Source organism: Acinonyx jubatus, chromosome A2, assembly GCF_027475565.1.
Source record: "Acinonyx jubatus isolate Ajub_Pintada_27869175 chromosome A2, VMU_Ajub_asm_v1.0, whole genome shotgun sequence".
Lineage (NCBI taxonomy): Eukaryota > Metazoa > Chordata > Mammalia > Carnivora > Felidae > Acinonyx > Acinonyx jubatus.
The window spans coordinates 114,505,510-114,518,846 of NC_069383.1; the positions used below are offsets into that span (position 1 = coordinate 114,505,510).

Sequence of the window (13,337 nt, forward strand, 5' to 3'; positions counted from 1 at the left end):
GTATAAACAGTCACTATCCAAGATTCAGCACAACCAACGCCTTACCAGACACAACTAAGAGGTGAGCCAGTTTTCACCAATTATTTTCTTTCTGCGAGCTGCACCCACAAGGAAAATCAATCACCAACAAAGACCCAGTTGGTCTCACTGAGATGCATGGCTGGGGGATCTGTGATCTTAGGCAGAGGAAAAACTTTCTGTTTACACTTACCTCTAACAAATTTAGCATTTCTTCAATTATGAACATAGACAACAAACTGCAGAATTGTCAGCAGTAGAAATCCCAGATACTTTCATATCACAGTACAGATATCTCCACACATCATTTATGCTCACCATGAGTTTGAAACCATAAAAATCATAGGACCTGTTGCTGGATCTTGCTCTTTAATGTATTGATAAACAAGCACATATATTATTACATGCCACAAATTTGTCTTTTGTTGATGTTTTGATGGTTGTATTTCAATATACTGGATTTCCTAGGCATTTAATTTATGCATGGAAAATGATTATTGTGAGAAGGGGTCCATGGACTTCTACATGCTCAGCCAGCTGCTAAGCCCCCGTGGCTGGCAGCAGAGGCTGGCAGAGGGCGTCCCAGTGGTGACAGGCAACTGGACACGAAGCAAGCAACTTTACCTGTGGGTCGGAGAGCCGGGAGAGGTCAGGATACAGGTAGAACTTGATGCCTTCGGAGGCCCCGGGCAAGGTGACCCCTCGGATCAGGAGGATCAGAAGCATGATATAGGGAAATGTTGCAGTGACGTATACAACCTGCCCAGGGGAGGAGAGGAAAGAATCAAGAAGGGGTGATGGTGGTGGGCAATGTGGCAGGGCCCTAACTTCTGGCCAGGAGCAGAGGACTTTCCAGTGTAGAACCCCAACGTGGCTTCTTCTCCCACCTCATCTCTCACCACTGTCCGCTCAGGGGCCTGGCCTTTCGGCGAGTATCTCGTGAATGCTTACAATGATGCTTGAGACCGGTGCTTATCAATCATTTGTGACCACAACCCACAAAAGGAAATACATATGATATCAAAATCCCATACATACTGAGCTGAAACAGGACGTCCCACATGATACTCACTCTTACATGTGTGATGCACTCAATATTTTCTATCATATTCTATTTCATGTTTTCCTAAGGCTGGTCATGACCCTCTAAATTTACGTCACGATTCACCAATGGGCCATGACCCACATTTTTGAAAAAGACTGCTCTTAATGATAATCAAGTTTTCACAGCCAAGGATAGAATAGAAAGATGCAGGGAGGGGCACCTGGGTGGCCCAGTCGGTTGAGTGTCTGACTCTTGACTTTGACTCAGGTCGTGATCTCAGGGTTTGAGAGATCAAGCCCCACCTTGGGCTCTGTGCTGACAGTGTGGAGCCTGCTTGGGATTCCCTCTCTATCTCTCTCTCTCTCTCTGCCCCTCCCCTGCTCACATGCCCTCTCTAAATAAATAAATAAATACATACATACATACATACTGAGGAAAGGAGAGGAGAGGAGAGGAGAGGAGAGGAGAGGAGAGGAGAGGAGAGGAGAGGAGAGGAGAGGAGAGAAGAGAAGAGAAGAGTAAAGTGCAGGGAAATGGGGGAGGGAAGCTATTTGGGGCAAGAAAGACCCAGTGTTTGCCTGGGATCATTTCTGCTCGGTGTACCTGGAGGCCAGTGATTGGAACCAGCAAACTGAGCAGCCCTTTTCAGCCCACAGATTCTGTACAAGAAACAGAATCTTCCCTGGGTTTCCTCACACAAGCACTGCTTATAAGCAAATAGCAACACCCTCAAGACTCTATCCTGTCCTTGGGCCACAACCTCTCCTTGAGGTCCATGCAGGACTTGGTGTCTCCTCCTCCAGGTCTGATTTTTCCTCCTTTGTCACAACTCTTCTGTAATCACTTCGTTGTGCCCTCTTGGTGGGGCCTGCCTGTTCCATCTGTTTACATCAGCAACTTGTCGACATTTGGGGGCCATGGATGTCTCTGAGAATCTGAGGACAGCTACAGACTCTCCTCTCTTCCCCCAAAGGTGCACAGACACAGATATGTGTACCAGCTTTTGGATGGTTCAGAGACTCAGACTTCCCTGCTAAAGTACTTGTGCTGTGTGACCTACGGTCTTAATTCTTCTAGTTGAAACCCTTCCCAGCTCAGGGTTTCTTTTACCAGTGGTCTAGTCCCTCACTCAGTTTTTGCATTCATTCATTTACTCACTCATCCACCTACTTACTCACTCACTCACCAAAAACACTCCTATGCACCAAGCGCTGAGCTAGACTCTGGAATATGCAAATAAGTCTTGATATGGAAGTTTCTGCCTCAAGAGGCCCCGCTCTGGTAGAAAAGACAGACATGTAGGTAAGTAGATAATTCATGCATTATGTAATCAGCGGAATATAAAGGATGGAAGACCAAAGAGTAGCTAATTACAGAGGCAGTCAGGGAGGGCTTCTCCAAGGAGGTGATCCAGGTATTGGACCATAAAGGAGTTCAGGACATGGGAAACGGGGACAGAGGGAAGAAGAGAATAAAATCTTACTAAATGCCAGCCACTTTACACATGACAATGGAAATAGTTACATTTATGTAACTTGAATTTTTCCTTGTATTATTTTTTATTTTCATATAAATTAACATCTTCGAAAAACTGAAATAGAGATGCTATTTATGGCAGGACACACAGTGATCCTTGTGTTAACTGGGCTATTACTTCATTGAAGAATGGTCATATACACATTCGAGGGACTAAAGGGGACAGGAACATTGCAAAGCAGTAACAAAAAAAGGTATTGCTTCTTTGCACTTAACCTTCAAACAAAAAAGTAAGAGTCCATACTTTACATAAATGTAAATGTAAGTCATTCAGTTGGTGACAAAGCAGGGATTTAAACCCAGTCCTAAAAAACAAGAAATAAGAACCAGCAGAGGGTGGTGTCATTGGGTCCTGGAGCTCACATCTGGAGGACTGGGTTGTTCCATCCAGACACTGTCCTTGGCCCACAGTGCTGGCAGCATCCTCAGCCTACTCACAGTTCTGCCCCAGCCAGTTAAGCATCCTGTTTCCAAACCAACAGTCAGCTCTACTGACATGTCAGTTATTTCAAACAACCTCTTGCTGTAACATATACTGTAATCCAGGTGAATGCAAGTCAGATGTATAAGAATCAGAGCCAACAACTGATATTAATAGTCAAAAATGAGAGGCCAGCAGTCAACAGGGCTGACGGTTCCTGCCCAGACAGCTCATCGTGGTATAAAAGCTCCCATTTCTCTTAGCCTTACAGACACAATCTTGCGTGGATCTTCAGCATTTCATATAAATTCTTGAGTATCTTCCTTCAAAATGAACCCCCACACCGTGGTCAACTGGCTTATGTCTGTGAAAAGACAGGAGGAAGCTAAAATCTATTGCTTTTAATTGCATAATTTCCACTTTTGTCTCTGTGGTATGGCAGAAGATTAATTATCCAGAATGCCCAGGCCCCGAAGGATGACATATCTATCTTAACCCCCAATGCTCACAAAATGTAAGGAAAAGAATGTTATCCTATAAAATAGAACAAGTGAAAATCATAGGACTTTATCTTTACTCTGTGGGACCACCTTGATGTGACTAAACTTGTTGGTTATACTCCACCTGGTCTTTTTTTTTTTTTTTTTTTTTGAGAGAGAGAGCAAGAGAGCGCACACACGAGCAAGCAAGGTAGAGGGGCAGAGGGAGAGAGAGAATCTTAGGCTGAGCATGAAGCCTGATGTGGGGCTGGATCCTAGGACCCTGGGATCATGACCTGAGTCAAAATCAGGAGACAAGTTGGATACTCAACCAACTGAGCACCCAGGTGCCCCTCCACCTGGTCTGTTTTTGAGTGAACATTAAGGGGTCACTTATAACCTGGCCAAATGCACCCTCACTATGCCCTCAGCAGCATACATAGCAGACTACTCCTCAATGACCACAGTAGTATGATTTATTAAATAGATAACAATTATTTTGAAGTAATTCCATTGTTTAAAGTTCTAAATGCATGTTCTGCTTCTACATTACATTGAGGAGAACTACCCTCCCTCCACTGGTATCCACACCTTCATTTTTATGTTTTTTAAAATAAACCATAAGGGAAATAAAATATTCAGATGAACTGCTCAAAGACCACAGTACAGACAATGACTTAGGCTGCCAAAACGAAACCACTGGCTGGCAGGCATTAGCTAGAAAAATCCCTTTGTGAGCTGAGGTTTGAGAGCCTCAAGTCAGGGAACAAAAGGTGGTTTAGGGGCATCATTATGTAATGGACACAAGTGGAGAGTGGTATGAAAGTTGAAATGCAATGCTGAGGACAGCCTGTATCTGACACTGGTCCTGGTTCTCTTAACAGCCCCCTTCGGATTTGTTTCTGCCCTCAGTTATACCAGCCATTGGGACATCATCTTTGATTTTCCCTGAGAGCAGCTGTAGAGACCCTGGTCCCAGTTCTCTTAACAGCCCCCTTCGGATTTGTTTCTGCCCTCAGTTATACCAGCCATTGGGATATCATCTTTGATTTTTCCTGAGAACAGCTGTAGATTGTCCATACAATACAGATCTTGTCATTAAGAAATTGTACATAAATGGCATTTACCCTGCCCTATCCCTCCTGTGTTCATGGCAGACATCACTAATCGATCACAATACTCTGTGCAGCTAAGCATGGACACAGCCTCAGAACCCTCCACAGTACTCCAGGCAGCTCCATAATCAGCTGGGAAGAAACCTACTATCTTCTACCCTTGATCTAGCCCACTTTTCATCTATGCCTTCACAGTCTCCTGCAGGTCCTTAGTCCCTGTGCCCAGAGTGGTAAGCCCCAGATCTCGTGCTTAAGGAAAGACCTGCTGAATGTGCATACCTGAATGGGATTCCTGGGGTCATGACACCCAAAGGAGCAGTGTGAAACAGGAAAAGGAGGCTAGAGAGACAGGCTGGAAGGTTCTTTGTGAATGGATTCGGCCTTTGGGTGCCGACAGTGGAGTTGCAGCTGGGTCTCCAAGGATAAGCAGGAATGGGAGAGGCTGAGTCAGGCAGGGAAGATGTGGAACTAGCCAACAATGTGGAAGTGAGCTGAGAATACTGTCCCCTGGGTTGTCCTCCAGGTGTTCAAGCTGGAGTCTGCCTCCCCTCTTTCCTGAGCTGTGTCCCCATTCAATCAGTGTTATTAAGACCCACCAACTTGATCTCCAACTATATTTTGAAATTACACCCCCTCTTCAGCCCCACCACCAAAGCCTTTCATTATCTTTCTTCTCAGTCATGCACCAGCCCCACTCTGTCCACACTGCAGGCAAGTTTCAAAACTATGAATTCAGCATGTGTCTTCCTGCTTCTCTGAATCTGCCCTCCCCAACCGCACATTGAAGGCCGTGGGATATAGTGCAAAGGATTAGGCTTTGAGTCAGATGACCCCGTGTTCAAATCTTGGGCTTCCCTGGCTTGCTGTGTGACTTGATCAGTCTCTATCCTTCCCCCAACTACTTTGTCCTCTGCTGTACCAGGTTCCTCACCCTTGGAAAGCGTGCCAGGCTCCTTCAAGGCCTCCTTATCTTTTTGTGCCTTCTTGTATTTGTACTATCCAGCCCCAGGTGTTCTTCCTGGGTGTGTTTGAATCCCCACAAGGCTGAGGACTCCTCAAAGTCAGGGACCCTGCCATCCAGGTGTGATACCATTGTCCTACCTACTTTATACATCAGGCAGCTGAAGCCCAGAATGGTGTTTCTGAAGTACTATAAGCCCCCACTCACCCTTATCCATGGGGGATATGTTCCAAGATCCAGACAGGTAGGACTGAACCCTATATATACTATGTTTTTTCCTGTATGTACATACCTATGATAAAGTTTAATTAATAAATTAGTCACAGTAAGAGATTAAACACATTAACGAACATTAACTAAGAATAAACTAGAATTATAAAAATATACTGCAATAAAAGTTAAGTGAATGTGGTCTCTCTCTCCCAAAATACCTCACTGTACTATACTTATCCCTCTTGTGATGCTGTGAGATGATAACGTGCCTGTGTAAGGAGAAGCAAGGTGAATGACCTAGACTACTGTGACATAGCATTAGGCTACTATTGACCTTCTAGCATCAGGAGGAGGATCATCTGCTTCCAGAGAGGAACTGAAACCGCAGAGATCAAAACCATGAATAAGGGGCGGGGGGCTGGACTACTGTACCTCAGTCTCAGCTCAGGATCCACCCTCTAAACCTATAAGCCATGCCATCTGCCCACCTGTTACGGAGAGCTGGAGTGTCACTTCCTCCCTGACTCCCTCCCCCACCACACACACATCCCTGTCACTCCAGTGCTCTCTGGTCCCCTCTAGCTGCTCTCCACCTGCTGTTTTATCACCTTGTAAGTGTAAGATTTCTAAAACATAAGCTCCTTGAGGAAAGGGAGTTTTGTCTTTTACTTTCCCTGCTGTGTCCACAGTGCCCAGGACAGCACAAGGTACATAAAACAAGCTCAATAAACATTTGGTGGATGGATGAACAAATAAGCAGGCTGAGGTCTGGGACCCCAAGGTTAGACTGCAGGGTTTCACAACACTACCGTGTGCTTCCTCTGTAGGAAACGCTGGGTCCGCATAAAATGGGATTCAGAAAATCGAATCGGATTTTCAGAGGAGTGTTTATAAATAAGGAAGTAAGAGATCTGGCTTTAAAAGACAGATCAGTTCAGATGCAGAGGCCAAGGAAGTGCAGGTACAAGGTACTTTGCAGCAAAGTTCAGCATGGCTTTCAAGATGCCCAAGGCTACAGGAGTCTCTGGAAGAGCCAAGCAGGGCTTGGGCATTTAGCTAAAATATGCAGTGTTTGGTGATGGGCATAAAAGTCACTGACAAGGTACCATCAAGTCTGGCTGGTAGCTCAGACCCAGAGAGTTGGGTGTGGGGGAAGGAGGGTCTAATCTGTCAGACCTCAGAGGCCCCTGAAGTGAGGCTCCTGCCCCAAGCACATCCCCCTTGGTTAAGGAAGAGGTTTTGTTTTGTTTTTTACTATTGTTTAATTTCCTTTCAGCAGGTCAAGTCCTCTTAAATATAAAGGTTAGCACACTTGGTGGTAATTATACTGTATCCTGTTTTAATTGACTCTAATTGCTCATTTGCATTCCAATACTGGAATTGTGGAGCATTTTCCCCCTACTTCCAGGACACAGCTATTTATTTCATAGCAGGGAGACTGATCATTGAGAACATGACAGAAGTTGCAGAAAGGCTGCCCCTCCCTAAGTTTTCCAGGATAATGGGGTCAATTGGAAAGTTGAGCCTTGTTCAAAAGGCTTTGGGAAAGTAGGCTGGTGTGGGGGCAAAGACATAGAACCACAGGGTCAGAAGATCCAATATAATAAGTGGCTTGAGCAAGTTCGATTGCCTCTCTGGGCTGGCACTTTACCATCCACAAGAGGCAGGGAAGAACTAATCCAAGCTTCAATCATCTTTATACCATTTTCTCAATTTTTTTTTGCCATATATATGTATACTTTTGTATTATTTACTTAATATTTTCTATAATTCAATATTCTCTCTTATGTTCAATAAATATATGTAATGGAAAAACTGAATTACCCCCATAAACAGAAAACCATTACCTCTAATGACAGATATAGAAGGTAAATGCAAAAATAAATGCAATGAAAACAAAGCATGATTAAATTATAGCCAAAGGCTCAGTCAGAGTCTGGGCTATGTTCTCTGTTCAAAACCAAGAGTAGCAAGTGTCAAGGAGGTGCTAAAAGATGAAGTAGTTAACTGTACCTTTTGCCTTAAGCAACATAGAAAGGGAATATTATCTCATTATGTAATCGGATGTTCTTTAATCCAGGTTCATGATTCACTAAAATCATCCTGTGGACTGCCAGTAGAAAAAAACACTTCCCATATTTGTGGGATAGATCACATGGATGATCGCTGGGGTCCTGCCCAGCAACCACAATGTTTTCTAGAACAATCCAGGATTAACCACAACCCTTTCAAAGGACCAGGATTTGTAGAGCTATCCAAGGTCCTGACTCTAATTTAGGCTGAACCTTCTGAGAGCCAGTTACCCAGGGCCTTGGAAGATGCTGTTGGTAATTGAGGCACCACCAGGTGCCAGAGATGTGTCGTATACTATCTCTGACTGATCTTCATGCCAGTCGAATAGGTTCTGGCCCCATTTTGTAGACAAAAACAAACAAACAAAAAACAAAAACACTTGAGGATTAAAGAAAGAAGTGGATTGTGCCAGGTCACAGAACGGTAAGTAATCAGAAGTCAGCTCTTTCTACCATACAAGCTGTGCTCCATGCCATAAACCTGGCCAGACATGCCTTCCTATTTTCAACTCCTGTTTCTCCCTCTGTCTGTCCTTAACTTCAAAGGTCCAGTTTTCTTGACTTTTGCCAGCAACTCATGGTAGCCTACCACCCCAGTGTGGGAAACATTGTATTAGTCCAGCCTTCCCCCCACCCCTTCCATTCTAGCTGGGCTTGCCTCTGTGTGTAGGGTACATATGCCCATTACATATGATTGCAATCCTTAGAGAATCAATGTTTTTAGTAACAGCAGATTTTCCCCAGTGCCGGTTTTTGAGGGAAAACTACCTGAATTCCTAGGTAGGGACACCATAGCAGGCACCAAATAGTCTGGTATGATCTCCCAGAGGATGTTACTGATATCTCAAAACAAGGTTCTAGGAGAATGTGGATCTGAAGGAGGGATGTCACCATGAACACATCTGGCCTCTTCACCCTTTTTAGAGACATTATTCTTAGACCATTCTAACAGAAATAGGAAATGAAGAAAAAAACATTCTGTTCTAGCAATCAAATTCTAAATAGGTGGATGGAGCCATGTTTTCACAAGAGTATAGCAAAGATATTCACTATTCAAGGAGATAACAGCATTTCAGCAATGCAGAAATATTTCCTTGGGAAGCTGAAGTTATAATTTTTATGCAGTGATTTGTGGTGTATCTTTATCTATGAAAGTTAGTCCATGTGTGGAGCCTAAAATCACCAGCCAGCCTTGGGACCCATGTTTCAGGGTACTGTCCTAGATCTGGGTTGAGAGGGACAGGGTTAGAACTGGAGGCAGCAAGCAGGGTGGGATGAGCTAGCTCTAGTCCCCATTTTACCATAGTGGCAGAGAACATGGGCCCCCTTTCAAGATTCGCATTCCCTTTTTCTGCAGTAACAAAACTCCTATTTTTGACTGGATCCATGGCTGTCTAGAATAAAGGCAACACTTCCCAGACCCTCTTGCAGCTAGGTGTGGCGATGTGACTACACTATGTACAAATTCCAGGTTGTATCTTTAAAGGGAAGAGCTGTATCCTATTCTTCTCCTCTTGCCCATCTCACAGGCTGGAATGAAGACCAAGTTGTGAGAAATCTTAGACCATGGAAATGAGGGCAACAATTTTAACAGAAATAGGAAATGAAGAAAAACATGGCAACTGAACAGAAACAGCCTGGGTCCCCAACAGCAGGCAGCTTATACCTGGACTGTTATGGGAGAGAGAAATACACGTTCTTTCCACTACTGCTCTTTGAGGTCTCCGTTGTAAGAAGTCCAACACATAACCTAAATATCTAACCACGGATTGCCTCTGTGATCTTGGATAGGCCCTGTCCTGCTCTAAGTCTGTATCATTTTTTCTTAAATGAAGGCACTAGCCCAAATGATCCACCTTATTCCTTTCTACTCAGAATGAAAAGAAGATTCCAAGGATGATCTGAGAATCCTGAAGGTAGACTCTTCAGAGCCACCATCCTTCCACACCTGGAATCAACCAGGAATGGCAACAAATACAGTCAGGAAGTCTTCAGAAAGGTCCAGTCCGTAAAATTAAAAGAGCAGTTAAAACAGACCTGTCAAAGAGATCGCCATTTCTAACAAACCACTGTTTTAACCTTCTCTGTCACTGTTTAGAATGAGCCTGACAGGGTGAGTAGCCAAATTTGGTGTGGATCCCATCTTCAAGTAGAAAGGTGCATACATGGGTTAGAAGGTCTCTGAGGTCTTCCTGAGCCCCTGTCCTCTTCATGTGTGAAATGAGGATAACACTTATTTCAAAAGTTGATGTGAGAATTTGAGATCACCATGCAAGGCAACTGCCACACAGACACTGCTCAATAATTGGAAAAACTGTGACTGCCTTTGCATCACTAGGTCAATAAGCAATGTCCCTCCAGCCCAGTGAGTGAGTAGCTTTGGCCAGTAGAAATCAACATATCTGGGGGTTCAAGAATGTAAACAAAGAGGCTGGAGTCATCTGTGTCTCGGTGGTAAGGGTGGGGGGTGGGCAGGAGAGTGGCTCTTGAAAACCCTTATGGGATCCTCTCATTAACAATAGGAGTGAAGAGCATTGTTGGGGCAGCAGAAAGCAGAAGGCTGGTGTAAAGAGGTAGTAAATCATTGGCTGGGACAATCTAGGTGAAGAGGACCAGAGATAAGAAAAACATCAGAACAGAAGGGAAGTGCACATAGCCACTGTGAGGGGGTGCAGCAGCCAGACTCTGAAATGAAGGCTAGAGAGCGGTAGGAATAAGCCAAAGTGGCCATTATGGGTGAGAATCCTCTGGAGTCCTGACTCCAGCCAACAGCTATGGCCACTGAAGGGGGCAGGGTGCAAACAGTTCTTAGATGTAATAGGAGAAATTATACCAGGATAAAACCCCCTAAGACCAAGTTCCAAATTAAAAGAATAGAAGGGACTGAAAGGCTGCAGTGAAGGGAAGGATGGGTCCCAGCTGTGTCATCACAGGGACAAAGCTTGCCCTGTGAAAGGGGGGAGCCAGACTTTCAGGGGAAGCCAAGGACAATAAGCATTGCCACCCCTCATGAGGCTTCAGGAACCCAGTGAGAAAGGAGCCTGGGGGCTCCCCATTGAGGGGTATGTGGCTGTTGGGGGATCAGGTACAGTTTGTGGGGGGAAATTTGCTAAGACTTCTGACCCGAAAATGCCACTGCCAGCCCTCATAGGTTATGAAGGAAAGATTAGATCAATAAGGCATCTTCAGGGGTTGGGGCATGGTGGGCACAGAACCAAACATCTTAGGAATGGTGTTACTCTTTCTTCTTGTTAATGGTTGGGGCCATAAAGATCATCTACACCCATGGACTAGTCCAATTTGGAGATCCCATGGTTTTATTATTTACCAATCAGGGGTATGCTGGTTGGAACAGAAGGATTAAGAGGGAAAAGTGCTCTGTTCAGGAGAAATGGAAAATCAGGAGATCCCTAATAATGACAGGACTAACATTTATTGCTGGTTCTACATGCTTCCTTCTTATGTTATCCAGTTCTATAAGATAAAAACCATTATCATTTCCCCTTTCACAGAAGTGGAAAGTGAGGTGCCCAGAAGCTGAGTATTTAGCCCATGGTTAAACAGAAAAAAACAGGATTCAAGCTCAGATCTGTCTGGCTCCAAAACCAGCACTCAACCACTACATAGCCCCATAGTGAATTCAAGTGGCCTTACAATCCAACCAGCTTCATCTCACACATTTCCCTGTGGTCCCCGAACAAACCCTGCACTTTCATGGGTGTAAGCCTTTGCTTTTGTCATTCTCTTCACCTGGAAGGTCCTTTCCCCCTTTTCTAGTTAACAAAATCTTGCCAACCTTCAAGACTGGTCAATTACCATGTCTTTCAGGAATCAGTATTAGGCTACAGGATGAAATCCTCCTTCCTTAGCCTACAGCACATGGGGGCAGTATAGGGGGATGGATCAACCTTGACAGAATAACCAAGCTCAAATCCCGCCTCTGGCACTTTCTGTGTACATGACCTACTTTTGGCAAGTTATTGTCTTTCTAGGTCTTGATATTTTCTTCTATAAAATGGGGATAATCATACAGCCAATTAACTCAATCCCTTTGAGCCTTGGGCTCTTAACTCTATGGAATATGGATAAGAGTTCCTACCTCTTATGGTTAAGGGTGAGAATTAAATGAACCAATGCCTACACAATACCAGGCACAGAAACTTCACACATTGGCTCATAGCAAACAGCCTCCCAGCCTTCTTTCACTTAGCTCTGATATCATTCTACCTTCTCGTACATCTGCCTCTCCTTCTAAAGTGGGATTCACTGAAGGGCAAGCGCCTTATTCATCTTTGCAGGCTCTGAATGCTTTTCACAAAGGCCTACACAGACTAAATAGTGGGTGAATGAACACATTATGACCTCAATAACCCAGAAAGAACAAATGGAACAAAACAGGATATAATCCCATGTGTCTGCAACAGGCCTTAAATGTAAACAGTTCTCACTTTGAGCCTCTCCATCTGAGGATTAAGAGCTTTCTAATTCAATTCACCAGCCATTTATTGAGCCCACTGTGTGTCAGGCCCTCTGCTGTTTTTGGAAAGCATGCTGATGAATGAGTCGGACCCCTGCCTATAAGGGCATACAAGCCAGCCCTAGACATGGACAGCCATAATGGTGGACCCATTCAGTAGTAGCAGCGGGAGCTCAGGAACACATCACTCTGATGAGGGAGCAGGCAGCTCAGGTGGCAGTGGTGTAGCTAGAGAGCTCTTCATGGGCCTGGGCTGCGAAGGGAGACAGACTGTCCCTATTGCTCTAAAGAGTCCTGATCTAGAATGTACTATATGAATACATTCCTCAGAGCAAGAAAGAAGTGTCAAGACATGGAGCACGTGGGGTGCTTCAGCTTGGGACCATCATCTCCAGGGAAAGAAACCAGCTTTGCATGGTAGTAGAAAAGCTGGGGGCCCAGAGGTGACAAGGTACTTAAATAGCAACCATGCTCATTAAGACGGTTGAGCCCGACTCAAATCTTTGTCCACAGGATATCTAAAAATCACTGGATGGGGGAGTCTAGTGTTTAAGCCTATTTCATGGTGAATTAAGATTAACTAGAGAGGCAATGCTATTGATTTTTACATAGCTCCACCATAAAGACCACAAAAATGAAAACAAATCCCCAGACAAGCTCAAATGACATAAATATTCCATGCAGTGCCCAGCCAAGCTTACAAGAGCTTTAGGAGCTATTATTTACTGCCTGGAAAACACACTTGGTACCTTGGCTAATAATGATTTAAACCCCATCCATCTCTCTTGGACTAGAAGGCTGGTGTCACCATGGAGACCAAGAGCACCATTAAAGCACACCATTAAATCCCAGGCAGGGGTTGTGGGGAGGCTGTCAGACGAGAAGCACCACACTACATCCTCTTACGCTAGTCTTTAACACGCTTCCTCTTGGCAATGGAGGTGTGGAGAGGAGAGCCAACATTCAGGGACTGTGTCTCAGTCAGAAAGAGCTGCCTGGA

The 13,337-nt window shown here is 44.6% G+C and overlaps 1 protein-coding gene across 2 annotated transcripts in view; it reads right to left on the reverse strand.

Annotated features, from left to right (window-relative positions):
• SLC6A11 (solute carrier family 6 member 11) overlaps nt 1-13,337 on the reverse strand; it is a 132,732-nt gene that overhangs the window by 68,843 nt on the left and 50,552 nt on the right. Inside the window, exon 6 of one of the 2 annotated variants that reach the window (XM_027042641.2) lies at nt 643-777. The exons of the other annotated variant lie outside the window; for it this stretch is intronic. Coding sequence (XP_026898442.1) covers nt 643-777 — 135 coding nt within the window. The remainder of the gene's footprint in view (nt 1-642; nt 778-13,337) is intronic. 2 annotated transcript variants of the gene reach the window in all.